The sequence below is a fragment of the Setaria italica genome, chromosome V (genome assembly GCF_000263155.2).
Source record: "Setaria italica strain Yugu1 chromosome V, Setaria_italica_v2.0, whole genome shotgun sequence".
In the NCBI taxonomy this organism is placed as follows: Eukaryota; Viridiplantae; Streptophyta; class Magnoliopsida; order Poales; family Poaceae; genus Setaria; species Setaria italica.
In genome coordinates this window covers 40,925,462-40,941,923 of record NC_028454.1, presented here as the reverse complement: position 1 = coordinate 40,941,923, position 16,462 = coordinate 40,925,462, and the positions used below count along the sequence as shown (strand labels likewise).

Below are 16,462 nucleotides of genomic sequence, written 5' to 3'. Positions count from 1 at the left end.
CTTTGCGACTAGCCCACCTGTTCATAGCAATCCGAAATCTTCCACATGTTTCTCATGTCCTGATCCCAAATTCACCCTTTTTTGACAGGAAACGAGGATTTTCTTCACCCAAATTTAGAGGGTAATTTGTGCCCGTTGCCATCCCTAGTCCCCGCCGGTGGCGATGCTGTATGGCGGGCCTGTTTGCAGCGGCGCAGACGGCGGTTCAGTGACTGCGCAACGGAGAAAGGAAGAGCTGTTGGGGCTCGGGACCAATTACGCTGCAGGCCGGGCCTCTTCTGCTTAGCTTAAATTGTGCACCGGGATGTTGGCCTGTTGGGTACTCTTGAGCGGTTGGTAGCCTGCCGCTACCGTTCCTCAACAACGTGTGACCAACAAGACTGCAAGACAAGACGAGACGGAAATCCGGCCAACCCCATTGATCCATTCCACGGAGTTTGGCGGCCCTGCTTACGCTTGATAAACTTTCCTCGTTCCACACGAGCAAAACTGTGTGTACGCATAACTAGCTAGGATATTGTGTTTCACCACAGAAGCGCTCGATAGATTCTCTCTTTTCTGTTCGAGGGAAACAACACATGGCACCACATCGATGCAGACCGGCATCTGTGTGATAGCAGCGCACACGAGAAGAAGCGTGAGAAAACCGTGCGTGAAGCTAGGTAGCGCCGGTGCCTGAAAGAAAGTTCCATCTGGCAGGCCGACAAGGACGTATGCGTACAGCCGTATGCACTGGGGTAGGAACGATCGGCGAAGGGAGACCACAGCCACAGCGCGGCCGGTGGCCAGCAGCAGCCAACGAAGCGGGCACGTCAGCGCCAGCTCCCGTATCCGTCGGTTCCACCAGCTGTGCTCCTGAGTCCTGACGGCCTCTACGTATGAAAGCTCCATACGTTGTATAATTCACGTTGCCTAAATACACCTACGCACTCGTCGACACGGTCGCCGTGGCCGTCGCCGTCGCCCGGGCGGATCGGAGCGATCGATCGGCCGCCGGCTGGAGCCGACGACGGTGACTTGATTCCAGTTAACTCCCGAAGCCAGATCGAGCCACCTCGTGTGTGGCCGACGACGCATGGCGTCGCGGGTGCATCCCATCTGGCGATCCGCCAGCACCGGTCACACAGGAGACGCGTAATCCTTGGACCCACGCTCTGCAGGCGATCGAAGCCGCCGCGCTACCGACCAAACAAGGCGGCACGCGCACGCGCACCCCTGGGAGCTGGCCATCCGTCTCCACGGCGCTCGCGGCCGCCGTAGACGTCGCGCTCCCGCCCCGGCGCCGAAAAGGAAGCGGGGGGGAAATCTCGGGAGCTTTAGTTTTGGCCTGGTGTGATCGGCGGAGCCCGGCCGCACGGCGAGCGCGGAGGGCGCCGCGCTGGGGACACCGGGCAAGAGCGACGCGTCTTTTTTCAGACAGGAACCTGTCCTCCTTCACACAGACGGGTCGGGGTCCTCGCACCTCGCTGGTTGAACATTCTCCCGCCGCGTGTGCAGGGCCCCACGTGCATGCTAAAGATCTGTACAGCCACCACGGTACCGCCTGCATGCCGGCCGTGCTGTGTAATAGTCATCTGCCCGATAATAATGTTATTTATGCGAGACCATGCAGGCTAGCTCCTACGACGTACGCGCACACTATACGCAATGCAAATTACTAGTACTACGTACACTGGTGAATGGTGATGCTGGCAGTGATATACACTGTACCTATATGCTAGCTAGCCACCACTCCATGCATATACTAGCCCTCTAGATATATGTACCTGCTGTGCACCATCGTTACGACCGAGTCCTAGTCGTCGTCGTCGTCTGAGCTCTTGGGAGCGGAAGGCTGCTCCTCGTCGTCGTCGTCGTCGTCTGAGGCTCTGAGCTCTTGGGAGCGGAAGGCTTCTCGTCGGATGGATTCTTCTGCGTCGACTCTTCTCCCGGCCGATCCTTCTTGTACGTCTCGAAGAACTCCCTGTTCTCCTTCCTGTACGTCTCGAAGAACTCCCTGTTCTCCTTCTCCAGCTCCTTCCAAACTATCAACGCAAAGAAGAAATCAACAATATAATAGGACTACTGGACTAGCAAGTTTCGGGAAATGCCCTCGTCTAATCGCTTGCAGGGATGCAATGGAAGATGAAGAAGAAGAACATGCAGCTAGGACAATACCGGTGGATGTGATGACGGGCTGGATGTTGGCGTGCTTCTCCAACGTCACCATGCACTCCTCCTTGTTCATGCTGTAGCAGATGCACTTCTCGATCAGATGCTGCACCTGCATATTATAATTAAGGTTTCGCTTACATATATCATCACCATGCTTAAATATCACCATGCATGCCGTGTATCTCAAATTCTCAATGCACGGCAGCAGATCGCGCGAAAGCACTTGCGTACCAGTCTGATGTACGACGCCGGAGACGAGGAGCCGTCGTCGTCCATGGCCTCCGCCGCCGCCGGAGACAAGGAGCCGTCGTCGTGCATGGCCTCCGCCGCCGCCGGAGACGAGGAGACGTCGTCGTCCATGGCCTCCGCGGCCGCCGCCGATTCGCCGACGACCGGCCGCCGCCCCTCCCTGTCCATAGACGGGTGGCGATCGAAGCCGCTAGCTACCTTCCGATCTCAACTGAAGCCGCGGCGGCCGGGGACGTGTGTGCTTCGCGACCTGCCAGCGGGAGTGTCCGGCAGCGAGTGTCCGGCAGCGATAGCGAGGATGGACGAGCGGACGACCGGTGGAGAGCGCGACGAGTAGAGCCGGCGGGGAGGTAGAAATAGGGGCGCGGGAGGAGAGGGACACGGCGCTCTGGCGGATCGGCGCATGTCAGGATGTGGGGGCGGGCAGCTCATCACGTGGGTGCCGCCTCCCCATTCGCTGGGAGGTGATGGAGGGGATTCTTCCGGGCCCACGCCGCCCCGCCTTACCCTTTTCATTTGTGGTGAAAACCTTGTTGCCATCCTCCGCCGTTCCTTTCAGGCGATCAAGGATGGCGCCCACTTCGCGGCCGTCGGATCTATCGGCGGACGGGGAGGTTGGTCGTACTAGGCGACGAGTAAATTTTGAGCGTTTGCTGTAAAGAAAAAGGAGACAGTTCGGGTTGGATTTGGAACGGAGCACTATTCCAAACTGTTCCATATACGAATCTAAAAAAGCTAAAACGATCTATAATTTTATAATTTTAAACCTAGGATAATCAAACTATTTCCTGTAGCATTAGTAAATTAATCAATGTGAATTTCAACATGCTTTCTCTTCATTTCATTTTACACAAATATAGTCCGAGAGTGCGGAAGCTCTGGACTATGGAAAGCTAACTTTTATCGTGCATGAATCGGTCTGGAGGATATCTGAATATCTCACCCCTTTCCAATATTCTCTGGCTCGTTCGTTCCCCACTTGTGCAGTGAGAAAGATCAAAAGATTCGTAGGTGGCCCAACAGTATTGTTCACGAGAAACTGTCCATGTAAAAGCATACCAAAGTGGACTCTTTAGGTAAGCAAATACAATCTGCAGTTCCTCCCAAGGCAAAGTGATGGTCAAGGCTACTAGCCTACTACTAGCACAGTACTATGGTACTACCAACATTATCGATCCTTGTTTAACAGACAACAAATTATACACCAAAACAATTTGTAGCGTAGACGTGCAGCACGCTACAAACTAGTACAAAGCATGGACATCATCAGAACGACAGGACATGAGCAAGGACGCTGCGTGGTGAGTGGTCGCTAGTCGCTACCAGTACGTAGCATGCTCCGGCAATCCGGGCGGAGCTCCAAAGGCAGCTTTGGCCGCTCCTGGAAAATGGGAGCGCGCGGCCGGGTCACGTGGCTTTCGCCGCTCTCAAATCTCTCATCACATCGACCACCCCACACTCCCCCACGAGATCTCCGGCCACGTGGCGCCCCCGGGTTGGCCGGCGAAATTGCGCCCGTACAAATGATTGGGGGGGCGCCAAGGCCGGCACAGTGTACCCGCACTGTACGACCGAATAGGCACCCGCCCCGCCGATTCCTTTCACACCCCCCGCCGCTGCGTCGCCGCTGCCACCGTCTCACGTCTCTCACCACGCACGAGCTGACGAGCACGACCGGAAAGCCAAAACCAAGGGCATTTGCAATCATGCGACCCGCGACACAAAAGGCTGGAAATGGCCAAGGGGCGCCGCCGTACCCGATGCTCCTACGCGCGCCACACAATATGGGGGGAATTGGGGACAGAGGGCCTGGAGAAAACAGAGGGGAAAGAGCAAAGGGACTTGTCACCTACTGTTGAGATATTTCGAGCGCCCTATCCGATCCGCCCCTGCACTGCACACCCCAAACCCAATCTCCATCACACACGGGCTCTCGACGTGTACGTCGATCGGCTTGGGGCGCACGCTGCGACGTCGTCGAGAGACAAGCCGTCGATCGCGAGACTTTATTTGGCCGGTCGAGAGCGATCCCGGAGCTGCAAGGTGCAATGCACCTGGTTCGTACGAGCTGTTTGAAATCTCGGCGCGCGCGCCGCCACCGGTGTCGAACGAAACGACCAACTTGACCTGCTGGGGACGACGGAATCGAGGCTAGAAAAGCAAGTGCGCGCGCGCGGTGGCCGGTGCGTGGGAGTGGGAGAGCCATGGAGAGGTGACGTTATCTGGCAGCCAGAAGCGTGTGCGGCTGTGACGCGGGCCGGCCCAGGCGGGGCTGTCGCGTTGCAGGGGAATTGGTGTCAGCGCGTGCGTCATTTCCCGGACCTCACTCACGTTGTTGTCGCCGCGATCACCCTAGCTTAACTGGTCGACGACGCACCGCACTGCCGGAAGCCCGGAACGACTACGTGAGGCGAGCGGCGATGCCGTGCGATGCCGCGTCCCGACTCGAGTGGTGTAGGTCTCCGGTGACTAGGGCCTCTCGGTGACGATGCGGTAGCGCTACCGTTGAGCACGCAACGACGACGGGTGATGCCGTGAGCCGTAATGCGGCCATTGTACATCTGCTGTATTTCACAGGAGTGCTCTGTAGCAGCACGGGTGAAGATGACAAAGCGTTGCTCCTCGGGGATCGATTCCGGGCGGGAAGAGGAGTCGAATAAGGTCGAGGGCAACAACACATCGCTGTCTGAGAGATGATGATACGGACGTTTCCATGTCATCATGAGACGGGAGGAAAACGCCCCGGCCGGGTAGAAAATAGCGACACCGGCATGTACGAGAGGACGCCTGCTGATCGCGGCTTCCTCTGTCACAACATCGACAGGAGAGGAGGCCTCAGGCTCCAGAGATCCTTCGCGTTGCCGCAGGAAATCGGGAAAACGATGGGCAAATGGTAACGTGCAAAAATATCAGTTGTTTGAAAAATAGGCGGAAGAATGATTCAGCGTGTGGAAGAATGTTCTTGGAACAAAATGCATGTTTCTCAACTCTCAAGACACTCGACAATTGTACTATTTGCATGCCGGTAGGTTTACCTTCAAACCTAATGCATTGAAAGATTTTTGTTAATTTTTATATGTACTTAAAATAAAGAAATACATTAAAATTGGCTTCTAGAAATCAAGTATATGGTCAAAATTCAAAAGGCATTCTTTCATGACCAATGATGGTAGATTGTACTCGTGAGCACATGGAATCTTGGAACTGATTAGCAAGGGTGTACACGACAATTCCTGCACCGATCTAATCTGAGAACAGTATGTGAACAAGCAATATGCCGGAATAGTCTTCGCTGGAGACTAACCGGAGTCCAAAGCAGCGAGTACAAAAATCACTACCCCTCAAATGTACTCTCGAAGATTCTGCACCTGTTAACCAGACCGATGCAGTGTACATGATTAGAGTCGACAGCTACGTTTTCTTGGTGACTTCTACAACAGGAGAAATCTAGGTGATGTATCTTTCTTGTTGCTCCTGGAGCAGACGTGCTGACGATTTGGCATCCAAATAGAGTCCGCTAACTTCCTCAAGATCAGCCTGATAAAGATCACAGGATCAGAAATATAAGCTTGCAAGAACAAGAAGCTAAGGAAAATACAACATTCTAGTGAAAATTCAGTATATATACCTTGCAGATCTTCTCTCTTCCATTAGTCTTTGCAATCACACTGGCAGGTGATAGCAGCTGGATTGCATGTCTGCAAAGGGAATGAAGATATTATTACCATCGTTTATTACCCTACGAGAGGTGGAGGGCTTGCAACAATGAACTACAGTGACATCAATTCTTATTTTGTGATTGGAAGCATACACCAAAATTCTGGAGACTAAAAACCGCATTGAACTTATGTTTGAGATCAGTAAACCCTCTATGCTAATCCCTATGGACAAATACAAAGTCATACCTCAAAGAAGTCTGTTGTCCAATCTCTCCTAAATAAGCAAGACTTTCTTCATCAATATCAATCTCTTCCACTTGTGCCCGGATAGCTAATATCTGCAAAGGGCAATAATCTAAACATTAAAAGCAAATCCTAAACGTGTAATCTGATAGAAATTAGACTCAAAATAAGCAAGAACCTGGATCATCTCAGTAGGGCCGTATGTTTCTGTTCGAATAATCACCAACCTATCTAGAAGGTCGACTGGTATACCATGTGGACTTGTCATATCAGTACCTCTGGGTAAAAAGATTACAAGATTCGTTAAACGTGTAAGGTGCAACCGTGCAAGTTAATAGACAAGTGCGGGTCCATGCTGGTACTGCAGTTAGGTGCAGGGTACCTTAAGTCTCAAAGAAAATTGCTTACCTTACGTTACATATTCCCCTGTTCGTAGCAAGTATCACAATCGGTGACAATGGGCTCTCCAGTGCACGATTAAGATAAGAAAAGCATTCGATGTCCAACATGTGGACCTGGAAAATTTTATTATTATTATTATTGATTAGTTTTGAGTAATCAGAAGACACGATGAAGTTCAACAAATGTAGCAGGGCTCCACGAGAATTAAATATATTTCTTAATTTTTTTTCTAGCATGTGAAAGCAGTGGATTTTCAATCACGAGGACAGAATGATACCTCATCAATGAACAGAACACCAGGTACAAGCTCTGCAATTCCTTCATCGATATATCTGTTTACAACCTGCCACCATCATTCGTACATGATTACCGTTCACACTGAAAATTATGATACAGTCCAAAGTTGTCAGTAAAAAAAATCTAAACCTTATTAATTTCTTGGCGTAGCTTGTCAGTGATTTCAGTCTTTCGCGGCTTCATCATTTGACCCATAAGTGATAAAATGTCTTGGCCTCCTTGTGGCTGGGCATTTGCCGCATCAAGGTCATGAAGTGTGACATCCTGCATAAATGATGAGAAGATTATTTCCTCTTCAGAACAAGAGCATTCAAATACAGGAAACCTTCATGACAGGATGAAAATAGGAACATTAATTCTTGTCGGATATTGCATAAAAAAATATCATCCTTCCTGAGATGATAGGTAATCTTCCAGCTGAATTGAACAGTAAGTTTGCTAAGTAGTAGTAGTTGCAATGATAGAATAAAGTTAATGGACTCAAGAAGATTCTTGTTGAAAGGACTCAAGTGGATGCCTGATAGAGTGATAGTCATGAGCTTGTATAGCCATAATCCTTTTTTATACCTATGTTTATGCATATATTTATTCTACCAAGGAAGAAACAGTATTTATTATTGGATTATATGAATCTTCCATATTTGTTGCTGCCACAATCTGGTGCGCGCATCTTATATGATTGTCCAAAAAAATGTACCTCCCAACTAGCTGATTAAGCGACTACGAATGCAGTTTCCATTTAATTAAAAGAAAAAGATGAATAAGGTGGACATAAAATTTGGAGGGAAACATAGAGAAACTTTTGTAGCTAAAGTTGATAGTACCATAGCCAGCCACAGCATAACAATTTTTAATAAGATGTTTAAATTGCTTTTGTCCAGCATAGTGACAGACATCAATAGAAATTAGTGGACAAAGCTTGCATCTTAGAAAGTGGAGATCAAAACAATGTCTGAAATATATTGTTTTAATTACAACAACATTCATTATGAGGGTACGATGTGAAAAGCACACTGCAGAAAGTAAACGAAAACTTATGGTAAAAAATTGCATCAGACTGGTACCTGTACTATTTCCTTTTTCTTATGGACTTCACCTTTGGGGATTGGAACATACTCCTCAGCTTCAAGGTCATATTCTGTAGCAAAAGAATCGCATCTACCAACTCTTTTCACTGCACCACTATTTGCTTCAATGTATATAACATCACCCACTGCCACCTGCATTCCACATGCAGCCAATGAGTAACCAAAAACAACATGCTGATAGCACACAGCAGCCAGAAAGCAAATATTGCCTGATTTTTCAATGTCAACGGATCTACTTAGCTCCAGAAGTGCTAGTTTACAACAGGACATCTGATAGAGACTTAACATAAAATTTTCCAGCCGAGTAAGTTATCAATAAGATGCCACTTAAGGTTAAAAATGTGCATCAAGACATATTTGAGCAAAAAAACAATTATATCCACCCAATCATCAGGAATTTTATATGACAAGAGGGTACCATTGAAGCTAAAAGGCAAGGTTTATAGGATGGCGATTAGACCTGCAATGATGTATGGTGCAGAATGTTGGCCTACGAAAAGACGACATGTCCAGCAGATAAGTGTTGCGGAAATGCGTACGTTGCGTTGGATTTGTGGTCATACGAGAAGGGATCGAGTCCGGAATGAGGATATACGTGATAGGTTAGGGGTAGCACCAATTGAAGAAAAACTTATCCAACACCGGCTGAGATGGTTTGGACATGTCCAACGAAGGCCTCCGGAGGCACCGGTGCATAGTGGAACCCTAAGGCGTGACAGTAATGTGAAGAGAGGCAAGAGGAAGACCAAAATTGACATGGAAAGAGGCAATAAAAGGAGATTCTAAGGGATGGAATATACCCAAAGATTTAGCCCTGGATAGGAGTGCTTGGAAAACAGCTATTCATGTGCCCGAACCCTGATTGGTGGCTCTTGTTGGGTTTCAACTCTAGCCTACCCCAACTTGCTTGAGCCTGGAAGGCTATGTTGTTGTTGTTGTTGCTGATCCACCCAATGTTATGAAGAGTAAAAATGCAATCCAAAGGTGTAGCACCAGGGGGAAGTGGTATGAAAGCAGGCAGTTACCTTTTCCTTGATTAAAGCGTCATAAATTGAAGGATCTAACTTCAGTTGCTTAGTCCCCTTAACAGTCTTTAGACCTATGATTACATGGCTAATGCTTTTCGCATATCCACCTGTTGTACTCTCGGACTCTTCCGGGGAAAGTTCAGTAACCTAGGAAACAGAGCAACAATGATCAATCCATAAAAGCAAGAAGTGGACATCCATCATTGAAGTTATTATAAAAAATGTTGATAAATCAAGAGAAACACTAATTTAAGTATAACCTTGTATTTCAAATTTATTACTTACCTCTCCTTCATAAACCTCTTTGTTTTCCTTTATACGCAAGCCTATAGCTCTACGAAAATGTTCCATCAGCACCTCAGTTTTCTTGACCTCTGAAGAGTACACTTCCGATCCCACCATAGGACAGAAAGGGACCTGCATTGTAGAATAGCAAAACAAGGGAGGAAATTATTGGATGAGAACAACACAAATGCTACTAGCATACAGCATGAAACTCGATATAAACTAAGTAGGCAGGCTTTTTGTGAAACCTGATAAGCCCTTCCACATTCAGAGGTAGTTCACCAATCAGGCTAATTCACAAGCAGAATTACAGATAACTTACTAAAGACGGCCTAGAATTAATCAGAGTCTGTCCTCATCCACAGCCACCCTCAATAAAACTTAAAATGATTAATTCAATTTGTGTAGCTAAAAACTGGTAATCCACGAATCAATACAGCAAACTAGTATGTAAATTCCCAAAAAGCATAATTCCTGCCAATGCTAGACCAGTGTTTTGGTATGAGATTGAACATTATCACCCACAAAAAAGGACAAAAGGAGAGGAAGAAAACCCTAGCTCTACCACCATAACGATTAGCTGATTTGTGAGAGGAGAAGAGCAATTGGAGGCACGCACCTTGCTTCCGAGCTCCTGGGAGATGCCGAGCGCGAGCGCCGTCTTTCCCGTGGCGGGAGGACCCGCAAAGAGAACCGCGCGGCCGGCCATCCTCTTCTGGCGAATCATGTCGACTATCAGCCCGGACCCCTCCCGCGCCCCCGCCTGCCCCACGAATCCACTCCCCAACGGAAGCGCCGCTCCATTGGCCTGCTCCCACAAAAAAAACACAAACAAGGCAGTGAGGATCTACGCAGACACAGAGACGCTAAAACCCTAGAAAAACCCTCCCCTTCGGGAAGAGGGGAACGGAGAAGCGAGAGGGATGGGGGCAGCTACGTCGAGGCCGAGGCCCTTGATGTGGGTGTGGATGGCGATGCGCTGCTTCTTCGACGTCGACTGCACCTCCTCGATCCTCATCGCCGCTACCGCCCGCCGCCGCCGGTTTCTACGCGCTGTGTCTCTCTCGAGCCTCTCTCCCGCCGCAACAAATTTGGGAGGGGAGGAAGGGAGAAATGGTTGGCCAGGGAGGGGAGGACGCGACTTAGAAGAGGGCATGATGGGCCACTGCCCGCTGGGCCGAAATAAAAGTGCGCGGCCGCCCAGGGGCTTCCGGAGCCTTCGACTCTTACCAAAATATACGTAAACCTTCCTTGAAATCGTATAGCTTCGTTTAGTTTCCAATTTGAGAGTGGTAAAATTGGTATTTTGCCATAAATGTGTAACTGTAGCGTTTCGTTTGTATTTGTGAATTATTATTCAAATATTGACTAATTAGACTCAAAAAATTCGTCTCGCAAAGTACAACAAAACTGTGCAATTAGTTTTTGATTTCGTCTACATTTAGTACTCCATGCATGTACTGCAAATTTGATGTGACGAGAAATCTTCTTTTTGTATAGTGTTAAAGTTGGAAGTTTGGAGGGAACTAAACATGACTATGTCGGCTAGCTGCAGCCTAAAGAAGAAAGCGAATTTCGGCGCATTACGTACACTGAACTTTCGATGCGCACACGTGCGCGCACGGTCCAGGCAGCAGATTCTGAGAGTTGTTTCTGCTACTCCAACAGACCTAATGGAGTGGTTTGGCTCATAAACCAACTCCCTTTGATCTTACTTATCCAACCATTTGCACTCCAGATCACCTAACCGAAATCTTTGCAGGCACCACGCCCCATCATCAAACACCAAACATTTGAGATGCACGCGCCATCATGCACCCGTTTCCTCAAGCAAGCCTGCATTGCTCTCGCGTTCCTGCTGGCCGTGACAAGCACGGCGGCTGCCGGCCGGCCGGCACGTCACAGTCCCCCGGCCCTCTCCCCCGGCTCCGGCCAGACGATCACACTATACACCGCTGGCCACGCAACACCCAAAGCCACGGCTGCTTCCTCGCATCACGCTGTCTTTACCAGTGAGGGCCCGATCGGGCACCACGGCAGCTGGCTGCGCGCCTTGACGCGGCCAGGCGCGCTCCGGCCCGGCACGGTGACCGTCGTCGACGAGGAGCTCCGCGGCAGGAAGGAGTTCGGGCTGCCTCTGGAAGGGAGGCTGCAGGGCGTCCTCGTCACCAGCTCGGCAGACAACAGCAGCCACATGGTGGCCGTGAGGGCCTCGTTCGCCGGCGATGGCGCCGACGACAGCCTCAGGTTCTTCGGGGTCCGCCGCGACGACCAGGAGGAGTCTCACGTCGCGGTGGTCGGAGGGACGGGGCGGTACAGCGGCGCCGCTGGTTTCGCCGTCGTCAGAGCAGCAGATGCGCCTCAAATGGGTGGTGATGTCAGCTCGAGCAGTGGGCTCAGTTTCAGTGTGCATCTCAAGTAGAAGGTTACAGAATCTGAAGAAACACTTGTTCACTTAACATGCTGCAAGTTGGCTTCCACTTACTGGAGAATCAACTTTTCACGAGAAGATTGTATCCGAAAACCGTTCGGAAACATATATTGTATAGTTTGTTGAGTTGTTCGTTCAGTAATAAAAGGGGAATTTCACTCTCAAAAAACTAAAAGGGGAATTTGTGGATTGACAGTTGGATTATGCAATAGCAACAAGACTGAGCTGGCAAAACACGTTCAATTACATTTTTCACATAATCAAGCATCCATAATGTCGTGTTACAAAGGCTCATGAAATACAGTATTATATCCTACCTCTCACCGACCACATCTGGAATTCTTCCACACATGCACAAAATTAATTGACTACTTCTGTTCTGTCTCGCCAAGGTACAAATAAAATTAATATGAATTTCACATGAACTTTGCAGCTATTTCACAGGAAAAGGCACTATTCCCGTAGACAGAATCCCCATATTTCAAGTGGGGACTACGAGATTCTACAGAATCTATCATGTATACAGTACATTGTACTGCGTGGCTTCAGTTGATGAAGTGCTTCTCACCATATTTGCAGCATCATTCAGAATCAAATGGGTCACCAATACCACAACATTGCTTCGGTTACTCATCCGAGATCCTTTGACGGAAATCTGTCACCATTAAGGGAAGGCCTTCCTTGAGAGAGACCTTTGGCTCCCAATGAAGCAGTTGCTTGGCCTTGGTGATATCTGGCTTTCTCATATGGGGATCATCAGCCGTATTGGGTTTGAACTCAATGGTTGCCATTGGATCAATTGTTTCCTTCACAACCTGGAAAATGCATGATGATCAGCTTCACACCATTTCGAGATGAAAAAACATTATTTAAAACTAACTGTTACATACCTGTGCTAACTCCAACATGGTAAACTCTCCGGGGTTTCCCAAGTTAAATGGACCAATATGATCACTCTCCATAAGAGCCATCAGTCCAGCAACCTAAAAAGATATTGAGAAAGAATATGAAAAACTTAATAATAGGCATGCAAATGTATGTGCATCCATGGGTCAGACTTCATCTATTAATTATAAATTTGCAATGCACAAGATAAGATCGAAGTCATAGAAAATTCTGTCTCCGAATTGGAAAAATGTGGCAACAATATGAACATCAATATGTGCTGGTAACAATTGCCATGAGATTGGACAGTGCAAAAGCTGATGTGACAAGCATAACACTTAATTTTGTGTTGATTCTTAGGATATACAACAGCATAAGAGAGTGTTGCCCAGATCACTTGCGATAGGGAGCACAGAAGAATTATAACTGATATCACAGTCCACAGACATAGCACAATAAGAATGTTTATGCTTACCAGATCAGAAACATATTGGAAACTTCGAGTTTGTTTTCCATTACCATAAACTGTCATTGGTTGTCTACGTAGTGCCTGCAAGTCAAACCAGAGGGATGTTTAGATGCGCAACAACTTATAGCTATGGAAAATAGAACCCACAATATGTGACAAACAGACCTGTGCAACAAAATTGCTGACCACACGACCATCATCGAGGCACATACGAGGACCATATGTATTGAAAATGCGAGCAATACGCACCTGTGTATATATCAGTTAGTGAAAGATATCCAACAAGTAATAGCAATTAAGACATTGTGGTCACATAAACTGCATTGATAACAAATACAGAGCTGTACCCTTTTATTTTACATTCTCTTAAGATTGATCAAAGAAAAATTGCAGAAACAGGATATTAATGCAAATAATAAATATATATTAAACCTAGTATAATTTGAGTAACTGCTAATGAAATAAATCCACATGCCAATTGGGAAATATAAGAACATTTACAATCATTTAGGTTTTCCTGAGCTGAAATAGTTGTCCATAATAGAACTGTATCTTTCCAGATCGTATCAGTAATCAAGAACTAAAGCAGAATCGAAAATTTATGATATGAAGAAGTTTAGATTGTGTGTTCACTGAGTTTCCTTATTTTGCCAGTTAAGTAAATGCAAAACAAAATTTTGAAAGGCTTCAAAGCCTATACAACAAATTTCTCATCAGATCACAAGATATCATATTTGACTACACAGACTGGAGTATTACCTCAACACCACCACCACGGTGATAGTCCATGGTTAAAGTCTCTGCTGTTCTCTTTCCCTCATCATAACAGCTCCTAACACCTGAGAAAAACAAAGGGATTGATTTTGTGGGAGGTGATATGTGATGCTTTGAACAGAATAAAGAGGCTTAAAAGGCAATAACTAGACAAGCGCGTCACTGGGTACCTATAGGATTAACATGCCCCCAGTAAGTCTCCTTCTGTGGATGCTCAAGTGGATCACCATAAACTTCACTTGTGCTAGTCAACAAGAACCTTGCACCAATTCGCTTTGCCAGACCCAACATATTCAAGGTTCCCATGACATTTGTCTTGTACTAATTGTTAAGAAGCTCAATTTCAAAATTATTGAAATAACAGAACTCTTGTACTAATAATGAACATAAATACATGGTGATGACCACCTCTTGGATACAAAAATGACACACAAAGTCACACCACCAAGAAAATAATATCAAGGATCTACTCATACAGCAGGACTCCCTTTAGATTTGGTTTCAAATTACTAAACTAAAATGGCCCAATCCCTAGCTTAATACTACACAAATTGATCCCTAAGAATATTCAGTTAAACAAGAGCAAGGAGATGATGTTATCTAAATTGGTCCTTAAGTATGCCCAGTCAATCTTTTTGCGCGCCTTAAGCATGTCCAGATTGATAACATTGTGATAGTGCATTTTATGGTGATCACAATTCTATGTCAAACGATAGTCTTAGTGGCAGATGACAAATCTATTGGACAGCAAAACTAACACAGAAAGCCGAATTCTACCAGACTGTTCTACGCTTGACAGCAGTTAACAATGTTTTGTCTGTCTTCCCATTCCCCACACCCCAGATCCCCAATTATATCCGAATTGTTTCGGGCATATTTACCATCCACCCACCCACCCACCGACAAAAGACAAAAACAAAATGAGAAGATGTGATCAGATCAAGTTGCTTTCAATGTAAGCAAAATCAAAAGAAGATGCAGATCCGGCAATGAAGGATATGATCGTCTTGATCGGGTTGTACTTGTAGTGCACAGGCGACGCGGGGCACGCGAGGTGGTAGATCCGGTCGACCTCGAGGAGAATTGGCTCGACGACATCGTGGCGGAGCAGCTCGAACCTCGGGTTCCGGAGGTGGTGCGCGACGTTCTCCTTCCTGCCCGTGAAGAAATTGTCGACAACGATCACGCTGTCGCCCTGCTCCAGGAGCCGGTCCACGAGGTGGCTGCCGACGAACCCGGCCCCGCCGGTGACGACGACCCGGCGCGGCGGCGGGCGGTACCCGGCGGGGACGCCGGAGCGGGCGGCGAAGGAGAAGAGCGGGCGGGCGTCGGGGAGGTGGGAGGATGGGGAGAGAGAGAGGTAGGGACGGAGGAGGAAGAAGGTGGAGGCGATGAGCGCGCCGAGGACGACGAAAAGGAGGCGCTGCTCGCGGAGGAGGTACCCGATCCAGGAGCGCGGGCCAGGGCGCGCCTGCTTGGCCGCCTTCGGCGCCGGAGCGTGCGCCGGCGACGGCGCGTGGGTGGGGGATGACTTGTGGAGCTGCTTCATGGCGGGAGAGCGGCCAAGCGGAGGCGGTGGCGGGTGCGAGGTTGGTGACTCGATGGTGGGTTAGGAGGAGGTAGGCATGCGGAGGAGGAGAAGAAGAAACGAGCCAAACAGTGCGATCCTTTCAAACAGGCCCTCCAATAATTTGCTTTTTTGCTGGCTAATTATCCAAATCTTGTTAACAAATACTCTCAATTTGCCTAGCGAATTGTAGCAGCCCACTACGTATATGAAATGTATCCCAGCATTTCTAGCGATGTCCCCTGTATATAGCGTCAAGATTTTACACGTGCCCCAACTATTAATTAGTTAGTGTTGGCCGGACAAGTACGGTATTCCTTATCCAAATTAAACTTTCACACATATTACATCTAACACACTCAAGTGATATTCCCTCCTTCCCAAATTACTATTCGTTTTAGCTTTTCTAATTACATGACTTTTACTATGTATCTAGACATAGTATATATTTAGGTGCATAGCAAAAATTATGAATTAAAAAACTAAAACGAATATTAATTTGGGAGAGAGAGTACGTGCTAGGATATAGGCGTGGTGAATTGGATAAAACTTGCACAAAGTTGCCTGCCAACTGAGTGGCATGGCACGATTCGTGGCTAGTACCAATAGTTTGAATCTGTCTTATATTGAATTTCATTATTTCTCGATTATCGAATGTTAGTTTTGTATATTTCCACAATAGGTAAGTTTCTTTTTGAATTGAGTCCGAAATTTCATTAACTCATAAGATAAACTAAATTGCTGGTCACCAGGTCCAGGTTGCCACGTGGGTCGTCCCCTCAGCATCCGTTGACACTTAACATCCAAAATACACAAGTCTTTGAAGTGCTCTTTACAATATGCAAACTTTGCATATCTTGTACCACTTTCATACTTAAATACATGATGTTTTGAATAAAATAGTTAGTAAGCATTTGAATTTCCATTTTTA

The 16,462-nt window shown here is 47.5% G+C and overlaps 3 protein-coding genes across 5 annotated transcripts; all 3 read right to left on the bottom strand.

Annotated features, from left to right (window-relative positions):
* Window positions 1-395: 395 nt before the first annotated feature.
* LOC101783138 lies at window positions 396-3,159 on the bottom strand. Of its 3 annotated transcripts, none has more exons than XM_022826589.1 (4): window positions 2,386-3,159; window positions 2,158-2,263; window positions 1,767-2,024; window positions 396-1,574 (listed from the first exon to the last, which is right to left on the bottom strand). In XM_022826589.1, the coding sequence occupies exons 1-3, from the start codon at window positions 2,569-2,571 to the stop codon at window positions 1,783-1,785; spliced, it is 534 nt and encodes a 177-aa protein (XP_022682324.1). In that variant the 5' UTR covers window positions 2,572-3,159; the 3' UTR covers window positions 396-1,574; window positions 1,767-1,782. The 3 variants fall into 3 exon arrangements, with proteins under 3 accessions (XP_022682324.1, XP_022682323.1, XP_004970506.1); XM_022826588.1 differs by having other exon boundaries at window positions 396-1,543; XM_004970449.3 differs by having other exon boundaries at window positions 1,565-2,024; window positions 2,386-3,155.
* A 2,373-nt stretch (window positions 3,160-5,532) lies between these two features.
* LOC101782313 (ruvB-like protein 1) lies at window positions 5,533-10,519 on the bottom strand. Its single transcript, XM_004970447.2, has 12 exons — window positions 10,343-10,519; window positions 10,025-10,213; window positions 9,406-9,537; window positions 9,118-9,267; window positions 8,069-8,224; window positions 7,134-7,268; window positions 6,985-7,050; window positions 6,714-6,820; window positions 6,484-6,583; window positions 6,309-6,400; window positions 6,032-6,101; window positions 5,533-5,940 (listed from the first exon to the last, which is right to left on the bottom strand). The coding sequence occupies exons 1-12, from the start codon at window positions 10,421-10,423 to the stop codon at window positions 5,851-5,853; spliced, it is 1,368 nt and encodes a 455-aa protein (XP_004970504.1). The 5' UTR covers window positions 10,424-10,519; the 3' UTR covers window positions 5,533-5,850.
* Window positions 10,520-12,057: 1,538 nt separating this feature from the next.
* On the bottom strand, window positions 12,058-15,588 carry LOC101781912 (UDP-glucuronic acid decarboxylase 1). Its single transcript, XM_004970446.3, has 7 exons — window positions 14,965-15,588; window positions 14,135-14,282; window positions 13,950-14,029; window positions 13,356-13,439; window positions 13,197-13,271; window positions 12,727-12,819; window positions 12,058-12,651 (listed from the first exon to the last, which is right to left on the bottom strand). Exons 1-7 carry the CDS (start codon window positions 15,511-15,513, stop codon window positions 12,463-12,465), a joined length of 1,218 nt encoding a protein of 405 aa, XP_004970503.1. The 5' UTR covers window positions 15,514-15,588; the 3' UTR covers window positions 12,058-12,462.
* Between the last annotated feature and the right edge of the window lie 874 nt (window positions 15,589-16,462).